We start from the raw sequence: 24424 nt of genomic DNA, 5'->3' as shown, positions 1-24424 counted from the left end.
TGACCTCTGGTTGTAGTCCCACCCAACCTCAGTGGAAAAAGCCTGCTTGCATTTACCCCTCACAATTTTGTATACCTCCATTAAATTTCTTCTCAATCTTCTACGTTCCAAAGAATAAAGTCCTAACCTACTCAATTTTTCCTTATAATTCAGGTCCTCCAGACCCAGCAACATCCTTGTAAATTTTCTCTGTACTCTTTCAATCTGCTTACATCTTTCCTGTAGGTAGGTGACTACAATTACACCCAACAATCCAAGTAAAGCCTCACCAATGTCTTGTACAACTTCAACATAACATCCAATCTCCTGCACTCAGTACATTGATTTATGAAAGCTAATGTGCCAAAAGCTTTCTCTTTATGACCCTATCCACCTGCGACGCGACTTTCAGCACATTATGGATCTATATTCCCAGATCCTGTTGCTCTACCACACTCTCAGTGCCCTACTGTGTAAGACCTACCCTGGCTGATCCTATCACACTTGTCTGAAATAAGTTCCATCTGTCATTTTTCAGCCCATTTTCCAACTGAGAAAGATCCTTTTGCAAGCCGTGATAGCTTTCCTCACTTGTCCACTACACCCACCCCCCCCCCACCAATCCCGGCATCATCCACATATTTACTGATCCAGTTAACCAGATCATTGATATGGATGACAAACAAAGGACCCAGTACCAATCCCTGCAGCACAACGCTGGTCACAGACCTCCAGTTAGACAGGCAACCCTCTACTACCACTCCCTGGCTTCTCCCACAAAGCCAATGTCCAATCCACTTTACTAACTCATCTTGAATGCCAAGCAATTGAACCTTCTTGACCAACCTCCCATATGAGACCTTGTCAAATGGGGTGACCAGAACTGAACACAATATTCCAAGTCTGATCTAACCAGAGTTTTAAACAGCTGCAACATTACCTCATGAACTTAACTTAATCCCCCCAACTAATGAAGGCACACACACCAACTTGCATGGCAACTTTATGAGGTTTATGGCCATGGACTACAAAATCCCGCTGTTCCACCACACTGCTTAAAATTGTCTTTTCCTTGTGCTCTGCCTTCAAGTTTGACCTTTCAAAGTACATCACTTCACAATTTTCTGGATTGAATTTCATCTGCCACTTCGTAACTCAGCTCTACATCCTATCAATGTGCCATTACAACCACTGACAAATTCCTACACTATTCACAACACCATCAACTTTCTTTTAATAAGTAAGCCTTAATTAACCAAATTAATAGGTGCATTGTACCAAAGTAAGTGATTTCACATTTCTATCTTGTAATCCAGTTGTCACTCAGTGTGGCCTTAGTCCCATGAAACCTCTGTAAATCTATCCCCCTGCTCGCAATCCTAACTATCAAACTTGGATATCTGACGTATGGTTCCCTCAGCTGAATTGCTGATATACACTTACTGTGCACAAGTTTTAGGCACCTGTAGATAACTAGGGTGCCTAACACGTTTGCACAGTACTGTAGTAATTTTATGTATTGCACTGTACTGCTGCCACACATAAAAAAATAAATTTCATAACACTTGTGAGTGATGATAAACCTGATTCTGATATGGGTCTCTATTGTGGACTGGGAAGGGGGCAGGGAGAGGGCAATCATGGTTGGGCAATGGGGAAGGGAGAGGGGAGGGAGCAGGAAGCAGCAGAGACACATTCTGTAATGATCAATTGTTTGGTATCAAGTGACCTTGCCTGGTGTCTCAGGACTGGGTGTATCTGTACCCAGAACACCCCCGATCACTCCTTCTCTGTTACATGTCCTATCCCTCCTGCGGTGCGCCACCCTCGCCATTCTAAACATCCTTTCCTGTTGCCAAGTTCACAACTCACTCTCCGCTCCACATTGATAAATACAGTATTCTGCAAAAGTCAGGCACTGTAACTATATATACTGAATGTGCCAAAGACTTCTGTTGTTACAGTACTGATTCTGAGCTTCTCCTACTACTGATGTAGGCTAACAGATCAATAGTTTCCTGTTTTCTCTCTCCAATATTGAGGACATATTTGCTTCCTTCCAATCCATAAGAATTTAAGTTTCTACAGAATTCAGGAAAATCACAACTGGGAGGTTTACTATCCCGACACCCACCTGTCAAGATGTGGCTCACCGGTCGTTAGAATTTATCAGTTTCTAATCTTGCTAGATCCCTGGTTCTCAATATTTTGGGGAGGTGTTTCTGCTTTTCTCCCCCACAAGACTGACACAAATAGTTTAACTGCTCTGCAGTTTCCTTGTTTCCCATTAGAAATTCTCAGGACTCTGACTGTAATGGATTCGCATTTTCCTCAACAGTCTACACACCTGTAAAATCTCTCACACTGTGTTCATGTATACAAGAGAGAAGGATAATCACTGCTGCTGATTGGGGAGAGAAAGGTTCATGAGCCCTAACTAGAGAAACATACAGGTGGTCTGAACAGGGAGGCATTTCTTTGAGCAATTTGAAAGGTAACCTGTAACTCCATACTATATTCTCACTTCTATCCAACAGCTCATTCTTACTTTACATAACTATACACTCTCACTTTCAAATTTCAATCAGGCCACAGCAAGAACACTTGGGGCAGGGATGCAGGTTTCCACTCTGTCACCCCACCACCACCAAGGCCTCATCACATGGACTGCAAGCGGTTTACTGTTCACCTGTGCTATGCACCCATTTATTTTGAATTATATTTTATTACCTTATTTGTTGTAATATTTTGTTTCATGTGCTGTATGTGATTTATGTTTTGTGGGTCCACTGTGGTCCACAGAAACTTTGTTTCATTTGGCTGTATATATGTACAGTCAGATGACAATAAACTGGAATTGTCTGGAGCAGCTGCCCTGTTTCACAACAACATGGCTCAGCTCAAACTTGCTCTCATGTTTTGGATTTCCTTACTAGAGGAAATAGTTTCATGTAACTACCCTATGAAATCTCAATCGTTTTAAATACCTAAATTATATCCCCCTTGACCTCCCAAACAAGGGAATTCAAACTAACTTTAAGCAATAGTTGATTTTGCAATTTAACCCTTTAAGTCTAAGAATAAATTCAATAAATTAGAATCAAGTTTAATATCACTGTTTATGTCGTGAAATGTGTTTTGCAATACACTGCAATACATATTTCAACCATAAATTACAATAAGAAATACATATGAAAAATTAAATTAAACAAGTAGTTCAAAAAAAGGGGGAAAATAGTGAGGTAGTGTTCATGGGTTCATTAAGAAATCTGATGGCAGTGGGGAAGAAGTTGTTCCTGAATCATTGATTATCTGTCTTCAGGCTCCTGCACTACCTCCTTGATAGTAGCAATGAGAAAGGACCATGTCCTGGGTGATGGGGGTCCTTAATGATGAATGCTGCCTTTCTGAGGCAACAGCTTTTGAATGATGGGGAGTGTAGTGCCCATGGCAGAACAGGCTTGAGTTCACAACTCTTGTGGAGTTGACAACTTTGGATGCCAAGTTACTGGAGATATTTAAATCTCCCTGTGCCGTGTAGCCCATCACAGCTGCCTACATCCCCGTCATGGTGTGGTGCTCAGACATCAGAAAAATACCCATCTGGCCCCAGTCACTGCTCCACCATGCAGCAAGATTATGACCAGCCTTTGGCCTCAGGGCCACTTTCCTCTGATTCTTTAAAATCCCACAACAAGCTGGATGCAGTTTGACCAAGGTTCGGTGACAAAATCCCAGGATTTTGTTTTGCCAAGATCAGTACAGCACTGTGGGTCAAAGGCCTGTTCCTGTCCTCTGCCAATACTCCATTAGTTCTGATGCAAGGCCATTGACCTGAAACCCCAACTCTTTTCCTCTCCACGTACATTATGCCTGGCCCAACTGTTCTTATTCCTCTTTGGCATAAAACTTATGAGAGTTTGATGGCTCTGGGCCTGCACTCACTGGAGTTTAGAGGAATAACAGAGGATCTCATTGAAACCTATTGAATATTGAAAATCCTGTATAAGATGGAAGCTGAGAGAATATTTCCTATAGTGGGGGTGTCCAGGACCAGAGGGCACAGCCTCAGAATAGAGGGATGTCCCTTTAGAACAGAGATGAAGAGGAATTTCTTTAGCCAGAGGGTGGTGAATCTGTGGAAATCATTACCACAGATGGCTGTGGAGGCCAAGTCATTGGGTATATTTAAAGCAGTGGTTGATAAGCTCTCGATTAGAGAGGATGTCAAAGGTTACAGGGAGAAGGCAGGAGAATGGGTTTGAGAGGGGTAATAAATCAGCCATGATGGAATGGTGGAGCAGACTCAATGGGCCAGATGGCCTTATTCTGCTCCTATGGTATTATGGTCTTACTGCTTATTTTTTGTACCAACAGGCTGTATTTAATGATATGTATTTAAGGACAACAAAATCCACAGGCTCGTTTACACCTCCTCATTTTCTACCAAGAGAATACTTCCACTTCTTTTTTTCGCATCAACACTACGTGTTCTTAAACCTCCCTCCACTAGATATAATACTCATCACTCACTTTATTTGGCTTCTTTTATAAGTACACACATAGACATTAAATAGATAATTGCCATACACAGTGTCTTACCCAGACACACACTCGTCACTCTTGAAAGGACAACTGAAACATGGATAGAAAGAAGCATGCACAGGCTGAGACAGATCAATGGATAGGCACATCTGAATGCATTACAGGCTCACTATTTCAAGGATTGCTCCCGGAATTCTGTCTTGAAATCAGATACATCACAGTCAAATCACATTAGACCACGTTATTTACACAAAGAGTTGCTCTTTTATTCTTCATTCCAAACCTTACATTCTACAATGACGACAACTCTTTACGATGTCATGTTAACCTTACCAGAGTCACAGCAGCTTTCTAATGACATCACAGCAGCCTGACTACCCTCACAGGTTAACTATTTCCAAGGACAGTGACTGTGCCAGTTTCTAAAACTGGTTTTAAGACCGGACCACTGGTTAATGGGATCTGTGGAATCTTTAGCTGTGATCGTGAAGCTGGTAATGGGGTAACATTCTAATATTCTATAAAGCCTGAAATCACTTCAAACTACTTTGAATACTTCTCCCATGACCAACAAATTGCCAAATAAAAATGTGATGTATGTTAATACTGTCTGAAAGAAAAGGAATATTAATGAACTCAAAAAAGAGAATCTTTACAAGACTAAGCCGTAGAAAGCTCTTACATTCTTTACATACGTAGTCAATGCTTCCTGTACTCTTCTACAACATCAAAGGCACCGCTGTCACTCATGTGGCCCCCTAAGCTGTGGTCCTTCTCCACAAAGCCCTGGCAGTGGTTGTACCAAGCTTCAGTGCATCTCTCAGCATGTCCTCTTGCAGCCTGGAATATGCCAGTCAGCAGCATTCCTCCCAATGAAGCCCAAGGAAAAGGTTGCGTTGCTGAGCATTAAGATATTCCAGGAAACTGGACATTGACTGACCATCCAACAACCTCTGCACCTTCCTCTTATGAGAACCAAACTTATTATTTCAAATCGTCACCAAGGAATTTGCTTTTGGTTATTTCCACTAATCAGGGCCTTCTCTACATTCAGATGTCATACGTTCAGGTCAACTCGTGACAGAAAGCAGATTACTGCGTGCCACATCCAAATCACACTTCAGCTGAAGCACAGCCTCTAAACAGAACTCAGCATAAGGCCACTCTCTCCCCAAGATGCACACAGAAACAGGAAACAAACTCATAGAACATAGAAATCTACAGCACATTATAGGCCCTTTGGCCCACAACGTTGTGCCAACCATCTAAACTGCTCTAGAAACTGCCTAAAATTTCCCTACCACATAGTCCTCTATTTTTCTAAGCTCCATGCACCTATCTAAGAGTCCCTTAACAGACCCTATTGTATCCACCTCTACCAACATCGCTGGCAGTGCATTCCATGCACCCACCACTCTCTGTGTGAAAAACTTACCCTTTGACATTCCCTCTGTACCTACTTCCAAGCACCTTAAAACTATGCCCTCTCATGCTAGCCATTTCAGCCCTGGGAAAAAGTCTCTGGCTATCCACACGATAAATGCCTCTCATCATCTTATACACCTCTATCAGGCCCCCTCTCATCCTCCATCACCCAAGGAGAAAAGGCCAAGTTCACACAATCTATTCTCATAAGGCGTGCTCACCAACAAAGGCAACAAACATCCTAGTAAATCCTCTCTGCACTCTCTCTATAGTATCCACATCCTTCCTGTAGTTAGGTGACCAGAACTGAACACAGTACTCCAAGTGGGTCTAACTAAGGTCTTAAATAGCTGTATATAGTTGTATAACATTACCTCCCAGCTCTTGAACCCTATCCCACAGCTGATGAATACAAACATATTATACGCCTTCTTAACAACACTGACAACCTGCACAGCAGCTTTGAGTGTCCTAGGGACACAGACCCCAAGATCTCGCTGATCCTCCACACTGCCAAGAGTCTTACCATTAATATTATATACTGTCTTCAAATTTGACCTACCAATTTACACCACACTTATCTGGGTTGAACTCCATCTGCTACTTCTCAGCCTAGTGCTGCATCCGTTCAATGTCCAACTGTAACCTCTGTCAACCCTCCAGACTATCCACAACATCCCCAACCTTTGTGTCACCAGCAAACTTACTAACCCACCCTTCTACTTTCTCATTCAGGTCAGTTATAAAAATCACAAAGAGGAGGGATCCCAGAACAGATCCCTGAGGCACACCACTGGTCACCGTCCTCCATACAGAATATAGCCTGTCTACAACCACTCTTTGCCTTCTGTGGGCAAGTCAGTTCTGGATCCACAAAGCAAGGTCTCCTTGGATCCCATGCCTCAATACTTTCTGAATGAGCCTTGCATGGGGAACCTTATCAAATGCTTTACTGAAATCCATATACACTACATCCACTGCTCTACCTTCAACAATGTGTTTTGTTACATCCTAAAACTCCTTATTACATTGCCAGTGATCCAGGTTCAATGCCCACCGCTGTCTACAAAGAGTCTGTACGTTCTCTCCATGACATGTAGGTTCCTCTGGGTACCCGGTTTCCTCCCACATCCTAAAGATGTATGGGTTAGGGTTAGTAACTTCTGTGCATGCTATATTTGGGCCAGAAGCATGGCAACACTTGCAAACTACCCCCAGAACAGTTCACAGTATGTTTCAATGTACATGTGACAAATAAAGCTAATCTAATCTTCATCTATAAAATTATTGCTGAAGGATGTGGTTTTAAAGGATGAGAAATGGCTCATGCTTCATTCCCAAAGCCAACAATGTTTCAGCTGTTCAAAGCGTTCTAACAATGCGGGGCCCTGCACCTCTATGGTAGACAAACACAGCACCACCAGAGTGTAATGCACAAAGAGGGACAGATAACTGGTCACCCAGGATGCTGCCATAATGTCCAACTAGTAATTTGCAGTGCTGCCCATATGCAACATGCCAGATATAAGCTCACCATACCACAACCAATTTCAAAACACATTTCAAAAAGCCACTAAATCAAACAGCTCAAAAAGAGTTAATGCCAAGCTTATTTAACATGTTGAAACTGCTGGCATTACAATATTTAATTTCAACATTATGCAGGAAACAAAAATCTCTGAGGAACCATTGAAATGTCATTTTTAATGTACAAAAGAAAAAACGTATTTTGCACTTACCCTATCTTGGTGAAGAGCTTCCCTTGGGCATGAAGAAAATTCAGGATGAATCTTTTATTCAGCTTTTTTTTTTAGGGAAGAAGATAGAAGGGAAGGGAATAAAAAAAGAAAGAAAGATACAATTAATCTTCTTGCAGTGCGTTTTTATCAGCAGTCAACATCAGAGGCAGAGGACAGCATGACCACAGCTCAGTGGCAAGGAACAGATGCCTGGAGGCGAAACGTGCCCGGAGTCACAGTCCTGCTCCTGCTGCCAAGGCTCGGTACCGCCCTCTGCTGGAAATCACCCATATCTGAAGCCCCAAGCATACCCTGACCTTGAAACCCATTTGACAGCAGGGGAATGACAATGCACCTAACTCTAAATCACAGTAAGATATGAAATACCTCATAGAAATCATGTCCCCATTAAGGGCCAGAAATACAGTGAAATCAGAATACAAAATGGAATATCTGTTCAACGCATATCACCCAACAAAATCAACAGATGCTCTCATTCCATTTTCCAAGACATTCAAAATAAATAAATACCATTTAAAATGATATGTGCAATCATCTCAACACCATATTCTCAGATAGGTTTCGGTGTGTGGGTTTTGAAGGAGAAAGGAAATTTGGAGCACAAAATGGCCATTTTGGCACACTGTCTTATTTATCTCATTTACTGGTAACACACAAAATGCTGGAGCATCTATGGAAAAGAGTACAGCTGATGTTTTGGGCCGTGAACCTTCATCAGGGCTTGTTGCTTGGATTTACTCTTACTTGTCATTTACTGGCAAGTGGTTTACAACCTTCCAAGTCATGGCAACTGAAGTGCTTGTCTAGATACCTCTTAAAAGGTGTGTAAGTCCCTCCTTCCACCACCCCTTCAGGCAATTTGAGTGAAAGGGTTCTTCCAGTGTTTCGCAAACCTCTTGTCATTTTATCTTAAACCTAATAATAATAATAGAAACATTCCTTATAAATTTACCCCGACTTTCCCGCTCATTGGGTGGCACAGAAGGGAATGGCCTCATAAAGTCTAGGACATTTGCAAACTAACTGTTGAGACAGTCGCTGATTTGCTACCAGCCCACAAAGGAATTTAAACTACACACAAACGGTTGTCACCCTCTACCTTGTTGGGCATGTTAAATATATTTCACAATCATTCACAATCACATTCCCTTTTCCGGTTTCTGGTTGGACGGTATTGACAATGTGGTGTTTGTGATGATTTGTCTGCAGATTTTAGAACTGGCTTATTTATACTGTTTTTACTGAAGACATTATTCAATGTGCACATGTTGTTATCACTGAACAAAAAATTGCACAGCTCAAAATTAGAGGGAACTTTAGTGCTGAAATATCCCACCCACCCTCCTCATGGACTGTTTATCCCACTCCCATCAGAAAGAGGTCTACGTAGCATCCACACCAGGATCACCAGGCTCAAAAGCATTTACTTTCCCCAAGCAGTAAGGCTGATGAACATATCCACTCACTAACCCATCCCTCCACACCCCGAACCACCACTAATTTATCATTTCACAAACAAGAGAAAGTCTGCAGATGCTGGAAATCCAAGCAACACACACAAAATGCTGGAGGAACTCAGCAGCCAGGCAGCTTCCATGGAAAAAGGTATCTTATCATTTCCTGTCAGAGTCACTTTATGTACACATACTCCTGTGCCTAGTGTCACTTTATGGGCATACTATCATTTATGTATATAAGCCATCTTACATACTTATATTTATTGTTTATTATTATTATTATTATTATTATTATTGTGTTTTTGAGCTGCATCAGCTCCAGAGTAACAATTATTTTGTTGTCCTTTACACTTGTGCACTGGAAATGATGTTGAACGATCTTGAATCTTGACAGATGTGTTGAGGGTAGAGGTAAGGGGATAGGTAATGAGGGTACAAATGTGTAACTGAGGGCGTATACTTCTCTCTGCTCCACCATTACCTAGTCACAAGCAAAGATTTTGTGTTCCACTAAGGTAAAGCAGACATCCAGAGGGAAAGCATTCTCAGCATTTGCTTATCTCAATGCAAAAGACCAAAGAAAGATTAAGTTTATTTATCAAATGGACATCAAAACATATAATGAAATGCATCGTTTGCATCAAATCAAATCGGCGAAGATTGTGCTGGGGACAGCCTGCAAGTGTCATCACGCTTCCAACTCCAACCTAGCATGGCCACAATTCACTAACTTTAACTGGTATGTCCTTGGAATGTGGGATATCCAGAGCACCCAAAGGACACCCGTGCGTTCATAGGGAGAATGTACAGACTCCTTACAGACAGTGGATGGAATCAAACCACGATGTTACAGCTGTCATAGGATGTGCTAACCCAGGGTTAGCAAAGTTCCCATACTCTTGGCCTAGCATGGCCGCAGTGTTTGGGAGAACATTTATGTACCAGCCTCCACATTATAAAAATTCAATCACACAACAGTCACTCCGATGCCAATAAACCAGGCCCAAGCAGGAATGCTCCGAACCAGTGCTCTTATCAAACCACAGTGTTACTTGTTACCCTGACATCATCTACAGAAGAATACTAATGTGGGCTGTTTAAATGTTAAATGTCTCACCAGGAATAGATCAGAACTTCAAACTTTAAATTCCACTGTTCAAAACAGAGCAAAGCAAAATAGTTACTGTGGTGGACACCCCAAATGTTTTCGATCAATCCCAAGCAAGAGGCAATTCCAAAAACACGTCACTCAGCATTCCAAAAATGGTCGAAGCCCTGACAGAAAGGACATGTACACAGACAGTCAGTAGCCATACAGACCGATAGGCCCTGATACAGAGAACAGGTACACACAAACTGTCACTAACAATACAGACCGGTATGGCTGCATTCATTCAAGATTTAAGATAGTTTAATATCATTTCCAGTACGGAAGTGTAAATGAGAACAAAATAATTGTTACTCTGGATCTGTTGCAGCACAACAAATAAAGAAAGCTGCATTAATTTTAAAAAACACACAAATATATGAGACAGCTTATTGCATAAAGTGACGCCAGGTACAGGAGTGTCTGTACGTGAGGTGACTGACAGGAAATGATAAAGTAGTGGTGGTTGGGGGTGTGGAGCAGTGGGATAGTGGGTGGAATTGTTGATCAGCCTCACTGCTTGAGGAAAGTATCAGCGTTTTTGAGTCTGGTGGTCCTGGCAAAAATGCTAGGTAGCCTCCTCCCTAGTGGGAGTGAGACAAACAGTCCACGAGCAAGGTGACGTTGCAAGCCCTTTTTGATTACCTCTCTCAATACATGTCTTTGATGGCAAGTAGGCCAGCCTCAGTGATGTACTCGGCTGATTTCACCACTTGTAGAATTTTCCTGTCCACCAAAGAATAATATCCCTTCAGCTGTGCTGGGCCAGCAATAAAAGCATCTCAACTGGTCTGAGTAATCATCAGAATCAGGTTCATATCACTGTGAAATTTGTTGTTTTGTGACAGCAGTACATTGCAATACATATAAACATGACTATGTTAAAAAGAGAAATAAATTAATTCAAAGAGAGTGTAAAATATTCATGGGTTCATGGATTGTTCTGCATGGGCAACAGACTGCCAGGAATCCCATTCTTAAGTCCCTGTAAGGAGGCAGAGAGAGGGGTAACAGAAAGGGGGAGGAGAGTGATATTGCTCTCTGCTAAACTGCAATCTCCACCCCTGCAATCGAAGCTGCATAGTCTAGCAACATTCTTTGTGAAGTCTGGCCATATGCAAATAGCACCAGAGGGCAGTTGTTTCCAGCTGAGCAAGGATCTCTCCTGCCACCAGACATCTTTCATCAGAAGTCAGAGAGAGAGGTTAAACTGTCATGGAAAAACCAGCCTGCCCCTCGGCTTTCCACCCCTTTGTAGCCTATCCATCGGCCAGCAACATCCGCCTGCTCAAGCGATAAGCAGTGCTTCTCAGCACCAAACTTTTCTCAGAAAACCTCTCAGCCCCCACAACAGCTGAGAAAAGCAGTGACTTCTCACGGAGCAGGACATGTAAATTCGGAAACTTTGGGTGACACAAGGCAGCTTCAGTTCCTTCAGTACCCTGACAGAGTTCCGCTTAGCACAGGGTGGGGGGGAAAGGACAGGACAACACCCAAACATAAAATTAAATAACCCCCAATACACATGCTCAGACAAGTTTACAATTAAATATAACCTACAAGTAACAGATGTAACAGAAGAGGGGGAGAAATCAACATAATAAAGAGGGTGAGCAAAGGTAGGTGGTGAACTACCTCATGAGCTGCTCAAACCTGCAGCCTCGGCACAGCTACACGAATCCTGTCACGTCGCTGCGACACATTTACTACTCGTATGTGGTTTTGTGTTTAACCAACCTGGCACACACTGGCCGACGACAGCAAAACAAGTACACTGAAAACCAGCAGCACTTCTTAAAATGAATCGTGGTGATCTACCACTTCAGTAGTGGTTTGAGTGACCGAGGTCACATAGTGCACGAACCCAGCCTGAATGTAACACCAGTCAAGTCATTACAACATAAAGCACTTCCTCTCCGCCAATGAGCCTCAAACTACATTGAAAGAAACAGCCAGCTGCTGATCCAACACTGCCAATGGGAAAGAGACAAAAGAGGTGACAAGGATGTGAGTGACAGCCTTCACCTGCAAGCACAGATTACCAAGTGAGCAAACTCAGAATCTTGGCCGATAATAATGGGGAGTGAGAGAGATAGAGACAAAGAGAAAAAGAAACCGAGAAAAAAAGGGCAAACATGAGAAAAACTGCAGATGCTGGAAATTCAAGCAACACACGCAAAATGCTGGTGGAACGCAGCAGGCCAGGCAGCATCTATACGGAGAAGTGCTGTCGACGTTTCAGGCCGAGACCCTTCATCAGGGTTAACTGAAAGAAGAGATAGTAAGAGATTTGAAAGTGAGAGGGGGAGAGGGAGATCCCAGATGATAGGAGAAGACCAGAAGGGGTGGGATGAAGCTAAGAGCTGGAAAGTTGATTGGCAAAAGGGATACAGAGCTGGAGAAGGGAAAGGATCTAGGACGGGAGGCCTAGGGAGAAAGGAAGGGGGAAGGGAATGCCAGAGGGAAATGGAGAACAGGCAAGGAGTGATTGTGAGAGGGGCAGAGAGAGAAAAAAAGAGAAAGAGAAAAGAAAGGGGGGAATAATAAATAAGGGATGGGGTAAGAAAGGGAGGAGGGGCATTGACGGAAGTTAGAGAAATCAATGTTCATGCCATCAGGTTGGAGGCTACCCAGACAGAATATAAGGTGTTGTTCCTCCAACTTGAGTGTTGCTTCATCTTGACAGTAGAGGAGGCCATTGACAGACATATCAGAATGGGACATGGAATTAAAATGTGTGGCCACTGGGAGATCCTGCTTTCTCTGACGGACAGAGCATAGGTGTTCAGCAAAACGGTCTCCCAGTCTGCGTCGGGTCTCACCAATATATTAAAGGCCGCACTGGGAGCACCAGACGCAGTATACCACACCAGCCGACTCACAGGTGAAGTGTTGCCTCACATGGAAGGACTGTCTGGGGCCCTGAATGGTGGTGAAGGAGGAAGTGTAAGGGCAGGTGTAGCACTTGTTCCACTTACAAGGATAAGTGCCAGGAGGGAGATCCACCAGCATCTTGTGTGTGTTGAGAAAAAAAAGGGGCTTGTTTCACTGTTGTGTTCTGTACTGCTCTAAAAGAGCATTGTGGGCATGTGATATTGGTGTGGCAACACTCATGGGCTACTTCCAGCACATCCTTACGTTGTGTTGGTTGTTAACGCAGACGACATATTTCACTGTATGCTTCAATATATGCGTAATAAAATGACTCAGAAATACCAGTGACAGCTGCTCAGGATATTGAACGATGAACAACATTCACTGGCTTCTGAAATGGCTTCCTCCTCCCTGAGCCTCTGCCACAGTTGATGGAGCCTTTGCACGCATTTCCTGTTTCTTGCACATCTGCTCTGAACCAACCCACTCTCCAGTTCCCTTGACCCTCACCAAGATCCACATCACCATCTGCCAGATCCTGGCGCTGGTTGCATTTTCCCCTCTTCTCCCACTCCCTGCAGGGACCACTCTGGTCAGACTCCCTGTTTCACACATCCTACCCACCCCTCCCTCCAACCCTTTGCCACTGTCGGAGGTGCACCACCCGCCCTTACAGCACTTAGTGTTTGCGTTGTGGCCTCCTCAACATTCACGACATGAGGCATTTTGTGGAGCACCAGTTCTGTGCCCTCTCAAGCTTCACTGCACTAGGTTGTCTAACCTCTGCTTATAGCTCAGCCCCTTTCATCCTGGCAAACCTCTTCTGCACCCTCTCCAAGACCTCCACATCCAGACCCAAATGCAAAACTGCGTATGTGACAATCAGAATTTTATAAACTTGCAACACAAGTTCCTGGCTGTTGAACAAATACAAATCTTTTAATTTTTTAATAATTATTTCCACTTTAATCCAGGTGATGAGTGATGCAGTGAAGTCTTGTCAACAGAATTCAAGATGACAAGTCCACATCAACCCAAGTACATCTCCTTCCATACTCGGCTATCACACACTCCCAGGGCAAGGACAGCACGGGTTCGTAATGGAATAAACCCCTGCAGAGTCACAGTTTGGAAACAAGTTCTTCACCTCTCATACCACCCATCAACACTAACTCATTTTTCACTCTCCCCACATCAACACCCCCAGTGGTGAGTTACAGTGATCAAGTAACCTGCCCACCCTGCTTTTTTTTAGGACAAAGGCAGAAACTGAAGTTCTCAGAGGAAACTCATGTGGTCACAGAGGGAACATGCAAACTCCAATCAGATATCAGTACAATCTAGGATTGAACACAACTCCTGCAGCATTGTACTAGCCACAGTGCGGCCCATTAGTTCTCAGCAATAGTTGGGTGCACAACGGAGGACGGGAGGATGAATACAGAGTCCCTGGTGGAGGACTTTGTCAAATGGTGCAAGCTGAATCATCTGCAGCCCAACCTCAGTAAGACAAAGGAGATGGTGATGGACTTTAGGAAGCCTAAGCCTGCACTGCTCCCTGTAAAGACATGGATACGGTGAAGACTACAAATACCTGGGGGTGCACCGACATAACAGACTTCAGTGGGCACCAACACAGAGGTCGGACAACATTTTTCACCCTCCATTTGCCCCTTTGGCTGAACAGAAGCACAATTTTAGTAATAGACTAAGACACCTGCTCTGATCCAAAGAGGGCCATATGAGGCCATTCTCACCCCCGGCCATTAGGCTTTATAATGAGTAAACCTATAGCCAGGGAAGTGATGACCCCACTCCTGTTTGATTGTTTATGGTAACTTATTTTTTATTTTTTCTTACTTCTCTTTTAAATGCTAGTATATTTGTAGATCTGTGCAATTGTGATGCTACTGTGACACTGTAATTTCCTTTGGGATCAATAAAGTATCTATCTAGATAGACTGCCCCATCACACAAACACAGGTCAGAAATAGGAGCTGTTGGACACAGAGGAAAACCACTGTACACTGTCCTATCACTCATTCCTAGAGCAGAAACAGCAGCATTTGACCCGAGTATCCCTGGACACTAAGCATGCAGTAGCAAATCATAAACATAAGAGATCCTGCAGATGCTGAAAATCTTAAGTAACACACAAAATCTCAGAGGTACTTAGGCCAGGCAGCATATATGGAGGTGAAAAAACAGTCAATATTTTGGGCCAAGACCCATCATTGGGATTCGATGGATCTGAGGAATGGTCTCAGCCCGAAAAGTCAACAGTTATTCCCCTCCATCAATGCTGCCTGATTTGCTCAGTTTATCCAACATTCTGTATGCACAGCACGCAGTAGCAATTGGCTTACTGGAGGCCAAGACCATTGTTGCCACAGAGGTCAAGGTCCATCCTGAATAAGGAGGATAGTGTTTTAATTTTAAACGCCACAACAACACACTCAGCAAGCTAGGGCTTTTCTCTGTGAAGCGAAGGATAAGAGGTGACTTGATAGAGATGTACAGATTATAAGAGGCATAGATCAAGTGGACAACCAGAAACATTTTCCCCATGGTGTAAATGGCCAAATCAAGGGGGTAAATGTCATGGTTATAATGTCAGAAGTAGAGGGGTTTTTTTACACAAAGAGTGGTGAGTGCATGAACATGCCCCCAGGGTGGTGATAGAGGCAGACACATTAGGGCATTTAAGAGACTCTTAGACAGGCACATGGATGATAGAAAAACAAGAGGGCTATGTACGATGGATGGGTTAGATTGGTCTTAAGAGTAGGTCAAAAGGTTGACACATCATGACCTGAAGGGCCTGTATTGTGCTATAGTGTTCTATTTATATGTTTTAATTTAACTGCTTGCTGTTTAAAATAATATTACTTTAAATTTAAATTGATTAGATATTCAGGAAGCCTCCCACTACATTACGGATCACATGGTCCCACAGTAGGGACAACACTGGCTCGACCGAACATAGAGTACAGAAGAAAATTCGAAGTTCAAAGTACATTCATTATCAACGTATGTATGCAGTATACAACCCTAAATTCATCTCCTTACAGGCAGCCACAAAACAAAAAAACCCAACAGAACCCATTAAAAAAAGACCATCAATCACCCACTGCACAGGGGAAAAATTGTGCAAACAATAAAAAGTAAGAAGAATAGGCAAATAAGTAAGGAGAAATAGAACACAGAACATTACAGCCCAGGAACAGGCCCTATGGCCTACAATGTTGTGCAAACTAATTAAATGTCTAACTAAACTAATCCCTTCTGCCAACATCCATTTTCCTCACATTCATGTGCCTATTTAAATGTTTCTTTGAAATCCCGGATATACCTGCTTCTACCACCACACCAGGCAGCACATTCCAGACAGCCGCCACTCTCTGTGTAAGAAACTTGCCCCTCATATCTCCTTTGAAGTTGCCCCCTCTCACCTTAATTCACACCTTCTGGTATTATAGACATGCCAGTCCTGGGAAAAGGATACTGTCTGTCTACTCTATGCCTCTCATAATCTTATACACTTCTATCAGATCTCCCCTCGGCCTCCACCACCGCAGAGAAAACAACCTAAGTTTGTCCAAACTCCCATTACAGCACATGCCCTGTAATCCAGGCAGCATCTTGGTAAACCTCTTCTGCATTCTCTCCAAAGCCTCAACTTCCTTCCTACAATGAGGTGATCAGAACTGTAAGCAATTCTCCAGATGCAGCCTAACTAGAGTTTCATAAAGCTACAACATAACTGCCTGACTTTTGAACTCAATGAATTGAATTGACTTTATTCCTTACATCCCTCATATTCATGAGTAAAAATCTTTACGTTATGCATCCATATAAATGTGCAATCAAAGTAATTTATAATAAATAGAACAGTCAATGTAATATAGAATACACTCAAATCAGCATGAGTCCATCCGTCTGACAGCCTGGTGGAAGAAGCTGTCCCAGAGCTTCTATGCTGCGGTACTGCTTCCTGGATGGTAGCAGCTGGAATAGATTGTGGTTGGGGTGACTTGGGTCCCCAGTGATCCTACGGGCCCTTTTTACACACCTGTCCTTGTGAATGTCTTCAATCATGGGAAGTTCACAACTACAGATGCACTGGGCTGTCCGCACCACTCTCTGAAGAGTCCTGCGATTGAGGGAGGTACAGTTCCCATACCAGGCAGTGATGCAACCAGTCAGGATGCTCTCAATTGTGCCCCTGTAGAAAGTTCTTAGGATTTGGGGTCCCATACCAAATTTCCTCAACTGTCTGAGGTGAAAGAGGCGCTACTGTGCCTTTTTCACCACACAGCTGGTGTGTACAGACCACGTGAGATCCTTGGTGATGTGGGTGCTGAAGAACTTAAAGCTGTTTGCCCTCTCAACCCCAGATCCATTGATGTCAATAAGGGTTAGCCCATCTCCATTCCTCCTGTAGTCCAGAACCAGCTCCTTTGTTTTTGCGACATTGAGGGAGAGGTTGCTTTCTTGACACCACTGTGCCAGAGAGATGACTTCTTTCCTGTAGGCCACCTCGTTATTGTTTGAGATTAGGCCAATCAGTGTAGTGTCATTGGCAAATTTAATTAGCAGATTGAAGCTGTGGGTGGTGATACAGGGAGTAAAAGAGGGGACTTAGTACAGAGCCCCAATAGGCTCCTGTATTGAGAGTCAGAGGGTTGGAAGTGAGGGAGCCCACTCTTATAACCTGCTGCCGATCTGACAGGAAGTCCAAGATCCAGCTGCAAAAGGCAGGGTCAAGGCCAAGGACTCTGAATTTCTTGTCGAGCTTGAATAGAACTATGGAGTTGAATGCTGAACTGTAGTCCAAGAACAGCATTCTCACATAAGCATCCTTCTTCTCCAGATGTGCAAGGACGGTGGGTAGAGCAGTGGCCATTGAGTCATCTGTTGATTGGTTGTCGGTAAGTGAATTGCAGGGGGTCCAGTTTGGGTGGTAGCAAGCTGCAGACATAATCCTTGACCAGCCTCTCAAAACATTTGCTTATTATTGAGGTGAGTGCAACAGGACACCAGTCGTTCAGACATGTTACCTCAGTCTTTTTTGTTACAGGGACAATGGTGGATAATTTGAAGCAAGAGGGCACTCTACACTGGGAGAGGGAGAGATTAAAAATGTCAGTAAACACATTTGCCATTTGTGCTGTGCACATTCTGAGTACTCGCCCTGGGATGCGTCTGGTCCCGCAGCCTTGCGACTGTCCACTCGTTGGAAACACCAGCATACCTTGGCCTCAGAGATGACCAGGTTGCAGGTTGTAGCGGTGGCTTTCCTCGGAGGCTCAGAGCTAGCGACATCGAACCGAACGTAAAAGCGATTGAGCTCATCTGGGAGAGAGGCCACAAAGTTGGCAGCACCACTACGTTTTGCTTTGATGTCTGCGATGGTTTGCAGCCCTTGCCACAAGTCACATGCGCTATTTGTTGTGAACCTTGACTCAATCTTGTCCCTAGCTTGTTGTTTCGCAGCCTTGGTAGCTTTGCACAGATCATAGCTGCTTTTCTTAAGCTCTAGTTGATCACCAGCGATGTAAGCTCAATGTAAGCTAATGAAGGCAAACATGCCATGTGCCTTCTTATCCATTCTACCAACCTGTGTAGCCATTTTCAGGGACAGAAAAGCTGCCTATGCACTGTCTTATCAGAGCCTCCAGGGCAGAGATCACACAGTAAAACCCTCTCTGCAATCAGGCACGATATGGTTAACAAAGTCTTACTGCTAGAGTGGAATTACCAGCATGACTGCCAGATATACTTGAGTGATCACACTATTAATGTGCAGAAAGTTTCAGGTTCTAGCCCATCAGCCCTCAACCATCAGGCTCTTGAACCAGAGGGGATAACTTCACTCAAATTTACTTGCCCCATCACTGAACTGTTCCCAGAACCTATGGACTCCCTTTCAAGAATTCTTCATCTCATTTTCTCGATCTTTATTACTTTTTTTCCTCTTTTGTATTTGCACAATTTGTCTTTTGCATACTGGGTGTTTGTCTGCCCTGATGGGTGTTGTCTTTCATTGATTCTATTGTGCTTCTTTGTATTTAAAGAGAATGCCCACAAGAAAATGAATCTCAGGTGACAAATATGCACTTCAATAATAAATTTACTTTGAACTTTGAACTTGAAGCTGCTTAACAAGATGGAGAATAGAGATGGGAAAGTACTTGTTAGTTTTTCCAGTTTCGATTGAGGTGAAGTTAGCCCCGGTCAAACCACAGAAAGTTCATACCAACAAGTACTGTTTTCACATAAGCTTCTCTCAAACAACCACCAAGAGACAAGATACGTTTATCTGTGTTTTTTTTATTTTGGACTGCAGTGAGTGTTGCACGTACACCAGTTTTTCACTGAGTAAATCATTAACCCCTTGACAATATCACTAACCAGTTGGTGGTCTTTGATCTCACACACTGCTGACATAAATTATAACAACATGAACATTCTTTCCAAAAGATCCCAGATTTCATCATCTTCACTGTGATCTACATTGGTATGAAAATGGCAGTAGTCTCCCAAGTATGGAGTCTACTTCATTCTAAAAGCAATGGACAAATCAAGGGAGACTAACATTCAAAGTTCAAAGTACATATATATCACCATATACTACCCTGAGGTTCATTTTCAGTAAATACAAAGAAACACATCAGAAGTAATGAAAGACAAGATGGACAAACAACCAATGTACAACAGACAACAAACAGTGCAAATACCAAAAGAAGAATAAATAAACTTATAATATTAATCATAATAATCAAAAATCAATAAGCAATAAATATAGAGAACATGAGATTAAGGGCCCTTGAAAGTGAGAACAGTTCAGCGATAAGGCGAGTGAAGGTATCCCCTCTGGTTCAAGGGCCCGATGGCTCAGGGGTAACAACTGTGACACTGCACAGAAGGTCACTTAACATCCAACTGTTACAATGAATAATTGCCATGAGACCAGTAAAAGGTTAACCTCAAGTTATAACTTCTTGTTAATCAAATTCAAAGTATAAACAGCTTATCATTAAAAAATCCCCCTCTCCATGTATCTGATTGAAGTGAGTAACAGGATCCTGCTTGCTTAGTTAAAACTGGGCAAAATGTTACGTGTAAGGGAATCAAATTGAGCTGGTTTGGGAAACAAAATATCATCATGAGCATGGAATTTCCAGAATCACCCGTGAGGGTTTACGTGTGATAGAAGCGAGTCACCCTAGTCAGCTCTATTCACTTCAGAAAGCTGAGTCCACTTTTTAAAAAATCAACTTACCTTCTGAGAGGGTGCAGAGAAGATGTATCAGGATGCTGCCTGGATTAGAAAGCATATCTTATGAAGATAGGTTGACTGAGGCACCATTTCTCTCTTTGAAGCAAAAGAGAATGAGTGGAAACAAGATGATAGGAGGCATAGTTTGAGAGGGCAGCCAGAGACTTTTTACCAGGGTGGAAATGGTTAATACAAGTGAGCAGAATTTTAAGGTGATTATTGGAAAGTATGGGGGGGATGTCAGAGGTTAGCTTTTTTTTTATATACACAGAGAGCAATGGGTGCAAGAGATGTGCTACCAGGGGTGGTGGTAGAGACACATACATTAGGGGCATTTAAAAGACTCTTAGATCAGCAAATGGAAAAATGGAGGGACATGTAGGAGTGAAGAGTTAGATTGATCTTAGAGTAAGTTAAAAGGCTGGCACAACATTTTGGGCCAAAAGACCTGTATCGTACAGTAATATTCTACACCAACAAGTGCAGGCCACAATGAGTGTCACATAAGCAGAAAAAAAGTACATTGAAAAATCATAAACACAGCATTAACTTCAAAACACATCTCCATCAGTGACTTCTGCTGCCCCTTCCGAGACAGACAATTGTTACAGCACACTCACACTCAACAATCCTCAGGGTAAACCACATTCATCTTCCCAGTCACAGGTGACACAATGCCGGGAATACACACAAAACACTTTCAAACAACTGCTCGAGACTTCAGATTTCATGCCTTCCTACAACAATTAAATATTTCCATATGCAGTGGTCAAAGCTGTAAAAGGTGCACTGAAATCCTGAATGCTTGGATTGAGGCCTCTGTCACTGACTGCAAACCCATGTGGTGAAAGAAGTGATCTTGGTGGCCATGGAGCCAAAGGATAAAGCCATTGAAAGGATAGAGGAGAAATGGAGCAACGATTCCTTTCACTCATCTCATTCAGACAAATCTAATATCACTGTGCCCAAGTTCTCTACTCAAACATCACCACATCGAAATTTTCTCAGAAAAATTGTGCAAAGCCAGGTATATCAGGGCTCCTTTGCAAGTGCATGTGAATGCAGACATCCCAAATCTCTACACTATTGGTTGCCCAGCACTACACTTGACTTCATAATCCTTCTCATTATGACCTTGCGTTTACCAGAGCACCTGGACGAGACCCACGGAGTCACAAGGAGCGCACACAAAACGTTGGTGGAACGCAGCAGACCAGGCAGCATCTATAGGAACCGAAGGGTCTCGTCCCGAAACGTCGACAGTGCTTCTTCCTATACATGCTCCCTGGCCTGCAGCGTTCCACCAGCATTTTCTGTGTGTTGCTTGAATTTTCAGCATCTGCAGATTTCCTCATGTTTGCGTTTTTACAGTCACAAGGAGAATGCGCAAACTCATTACTTACAGGACTTGCTCTGCGATCCATGATCACTAGTGCTGTAAAGCGATTGTGACGTTCCCAGGCATAGCATTCCCACAACTTATTAACCCTATTGGAATGAGAGAGGAAACAGGGGCACCCAGAGAAAACCCAGCAGTCACTGGGAGAACATAAAAACTCCTTACAGACAGCAGCATGGCGCAGCAATAACATTACGCTAACTGCTCCACTACTGTCCACCCCAGCAAGACAAGTTTTTTACTGTACCTCAGTATATGTGACAATAATAGACTAGCTTATACTGGAAACTCTGCTGAAACATGATTTGGTTAGAACTGGCACCACTCACTTAAAGAAGACGAGGGCACAAAGATACAGAACAGCTTTATTTGTCACATGTACATTAAAACACAGTGAAATGTGCCACTTGTGTCAACAACCAACACAGTCTGAGAACAGCCTGCAAGTGTCAACATGCTGCTGGCACCAACATAGCATATCCCACAACTCACTAACCTTGTCCCATTCGTCTTTGGAATGTGGGAGCACCCGGAGGAAACCCTTGCAGTCATGGGGAGAACATACAAAATCTTTATAAACAGCAGTGGAAATTGAACCCCAATTTTATAGAGGGCACAGTAAAGAGTTACATTAACCACCACACTTAGGTGCCGCCCACACTTCAAATAAGGTTCATTTTATTGGAAATGACTTGAGTTAAAGGATTTTAAGCATATTTTTAAAAGAAGGTCAATAATTTAAATTTCAGACATTCACAAACATTCAAGCTGTTTTACATTTGGTTCAGGCTGCGGGTGTGGTTTCGCCAGCTGTCGAAGCAATTCTGTGAGATTTACAATGGTGGTTTACATCAGCTGGAGCCTGAATCCTCAAGGATGTTTCCACAGGGTAACCTACTCAAGTCAGGCATGTGGAATAGGTAGGCAAGCACAGATGGAGCCTATGTCAGGTTACAACTGGAGTCAGTAACACAACCCAAACACAAAACACTGCAACAACTTCATAGGCCAAGAAGAGTCTGCAGAGGCAAGAGGTGTAAGGTTGAGACCCTATATTGGGACCAAAAGGGAAAAGGGAAAATCACCAGTGCTGTAGGAGCAGACGGAAAGAACACACGGAGTTGGTGTTTGAAATAGTGAGCGATTTATTAAAAAATGCCACACACCAGGAGTCCATTCACAGCTGATCTACCGGAACATGAATTTGATACGGCTTTTACATTCTCAGTTGACGAGATTACATGTAAAATTACATTTTGTTAACAAAATGGTGGAACAGGGAGATATTAATTAACAGACTAGGTCCTGATTACATAATGAAATGATTATCCACAGGTCTAACAGACAGACAGACATACTTTATTGATCCAGAGGGAAATTGGGTTTTGTTACAGTCACACCAACCAAGAATAGTGAAGAAATATAGCAATATAAAACCCTAAATAATTAAATAATGTTAATCATGCCAAGTGGAAATAAGTCCAGGACCAGCCTATTGGCTCAGGGTGTCTGACACTCCGAGGGAGAAGTTGTAAAGTTTGATGGCCACAAGTAGGAATGACATCCTATGACGCTCAGTGTTGCATCTCAGTGAAATGAGTCTCTGGCTGAATGTACTCCTGTGCCTAACCAGTACATTATGGAGTGGATGGCAGTCATTGTCTAAGATGGCATGCAACTTGGATAGCATCCTCTTTTCAAACACCACTGTCAGAGAGTCCAGTTCCACCCCCACAACATCACTGGCCTTACAAATGAGTTTGTTGATTCTGTTGGTGTCTGCTAACCTCAGCCTGCTGTCCCAGCAACAGCAAATCCAATTATCAATTACAAGAATGGGTGCAAGCTATAATCACTCCTGTTCCCTCTCAGTACCAATGGAAATTCTCAACCTGAAATGCCAAAATGTCAACGTGCACAATGCTACTCAGCCAGCTGAGTTCTTCCAGTATTGGTTTTGTACTAGATTTCACAACATTTGCAATCCTGTTTATCTCTGTACTGCCTCATTGTGGGGATGCATTATTGACAAACAACATCTCACAAGTTTTTCACTAGTTACAGTGACAATTCACAAACTTAGCCTCAGAGAAAGAGGTGTCAGCATTTCTGACCTTATTCACCATCAAGACACCTTGCCAGCAGTTCAACTATGGACATGTGCAAACCACTACTTTTCTACTAACTAAGCACACAGACTGTCACTGGCATGACAGCTTAGGTGTGGTGTTACTTAGTGAGAGGAAGGAGAGACAACTGGCAGAACTATTGCCAATGAGGTAGAGCAATTAAATGGTGCATGACATTACCAATGGACTGATTCCAATATAACTGCAGGCAACACAAGTGAAAATGAGCCAATCCATCTGATGTGGCTTTTGAATATTATCCTAAGAGAAAATACAACGCCAATGATTAGAACATGAGCTCATCTGTATTAACCATCTAACTGACATTCCCACTAACTGCACAACTTGCTTGGTAATTGGACACCGACAGGGAACTGAAAGAACTTAAACTAATTCAATCCCTCCAGCAATCCCAGTTGAGACTACG

At 43.0% G+C, this 24424-nt stretch overlaps 1 protein-coding gene across 1 annotated transcript in view; it reads right to left on the bottom strand.

The window, feature by feature from the left end:
- Window positions 1-24424, bottom strand: part of smg6 (SMG6 nonsense mediated mRNA decay factor) — a 234938-nt gene that overhangs the window by 120372 nt on the left and 90142 nt on the right. Inside the window, 1 exon segment of the mRNA XM_059971511.1 lies at window positions 7689-7750. Coding sequence (XP_059827494.1) covers window positions 7689-7750 — 62 coding nt within the window.

The sequence above is a fragment of the Hypanus sabinus genome, chromosome 6 (assembly GCF_030144855.1).
Source record: "Hypanus sabinus isolate sHypSab1 chromosome 6, sHypSab1.hap1, whole genome shotgun sequence".
In the NCBI taxonomy this organism is placed as follows: domain Eukaryota; kingdom Metazoa; phylum Chordata; class Chondrichthyes; order Myliobatiformes; family Dasyatidae; genus Hypanus; species Hypanus sabinus.
Note: the sequence above shows the minus strand (reverse complement) of the source record. Positions and strands in the feature narration are given on the sequence as shown.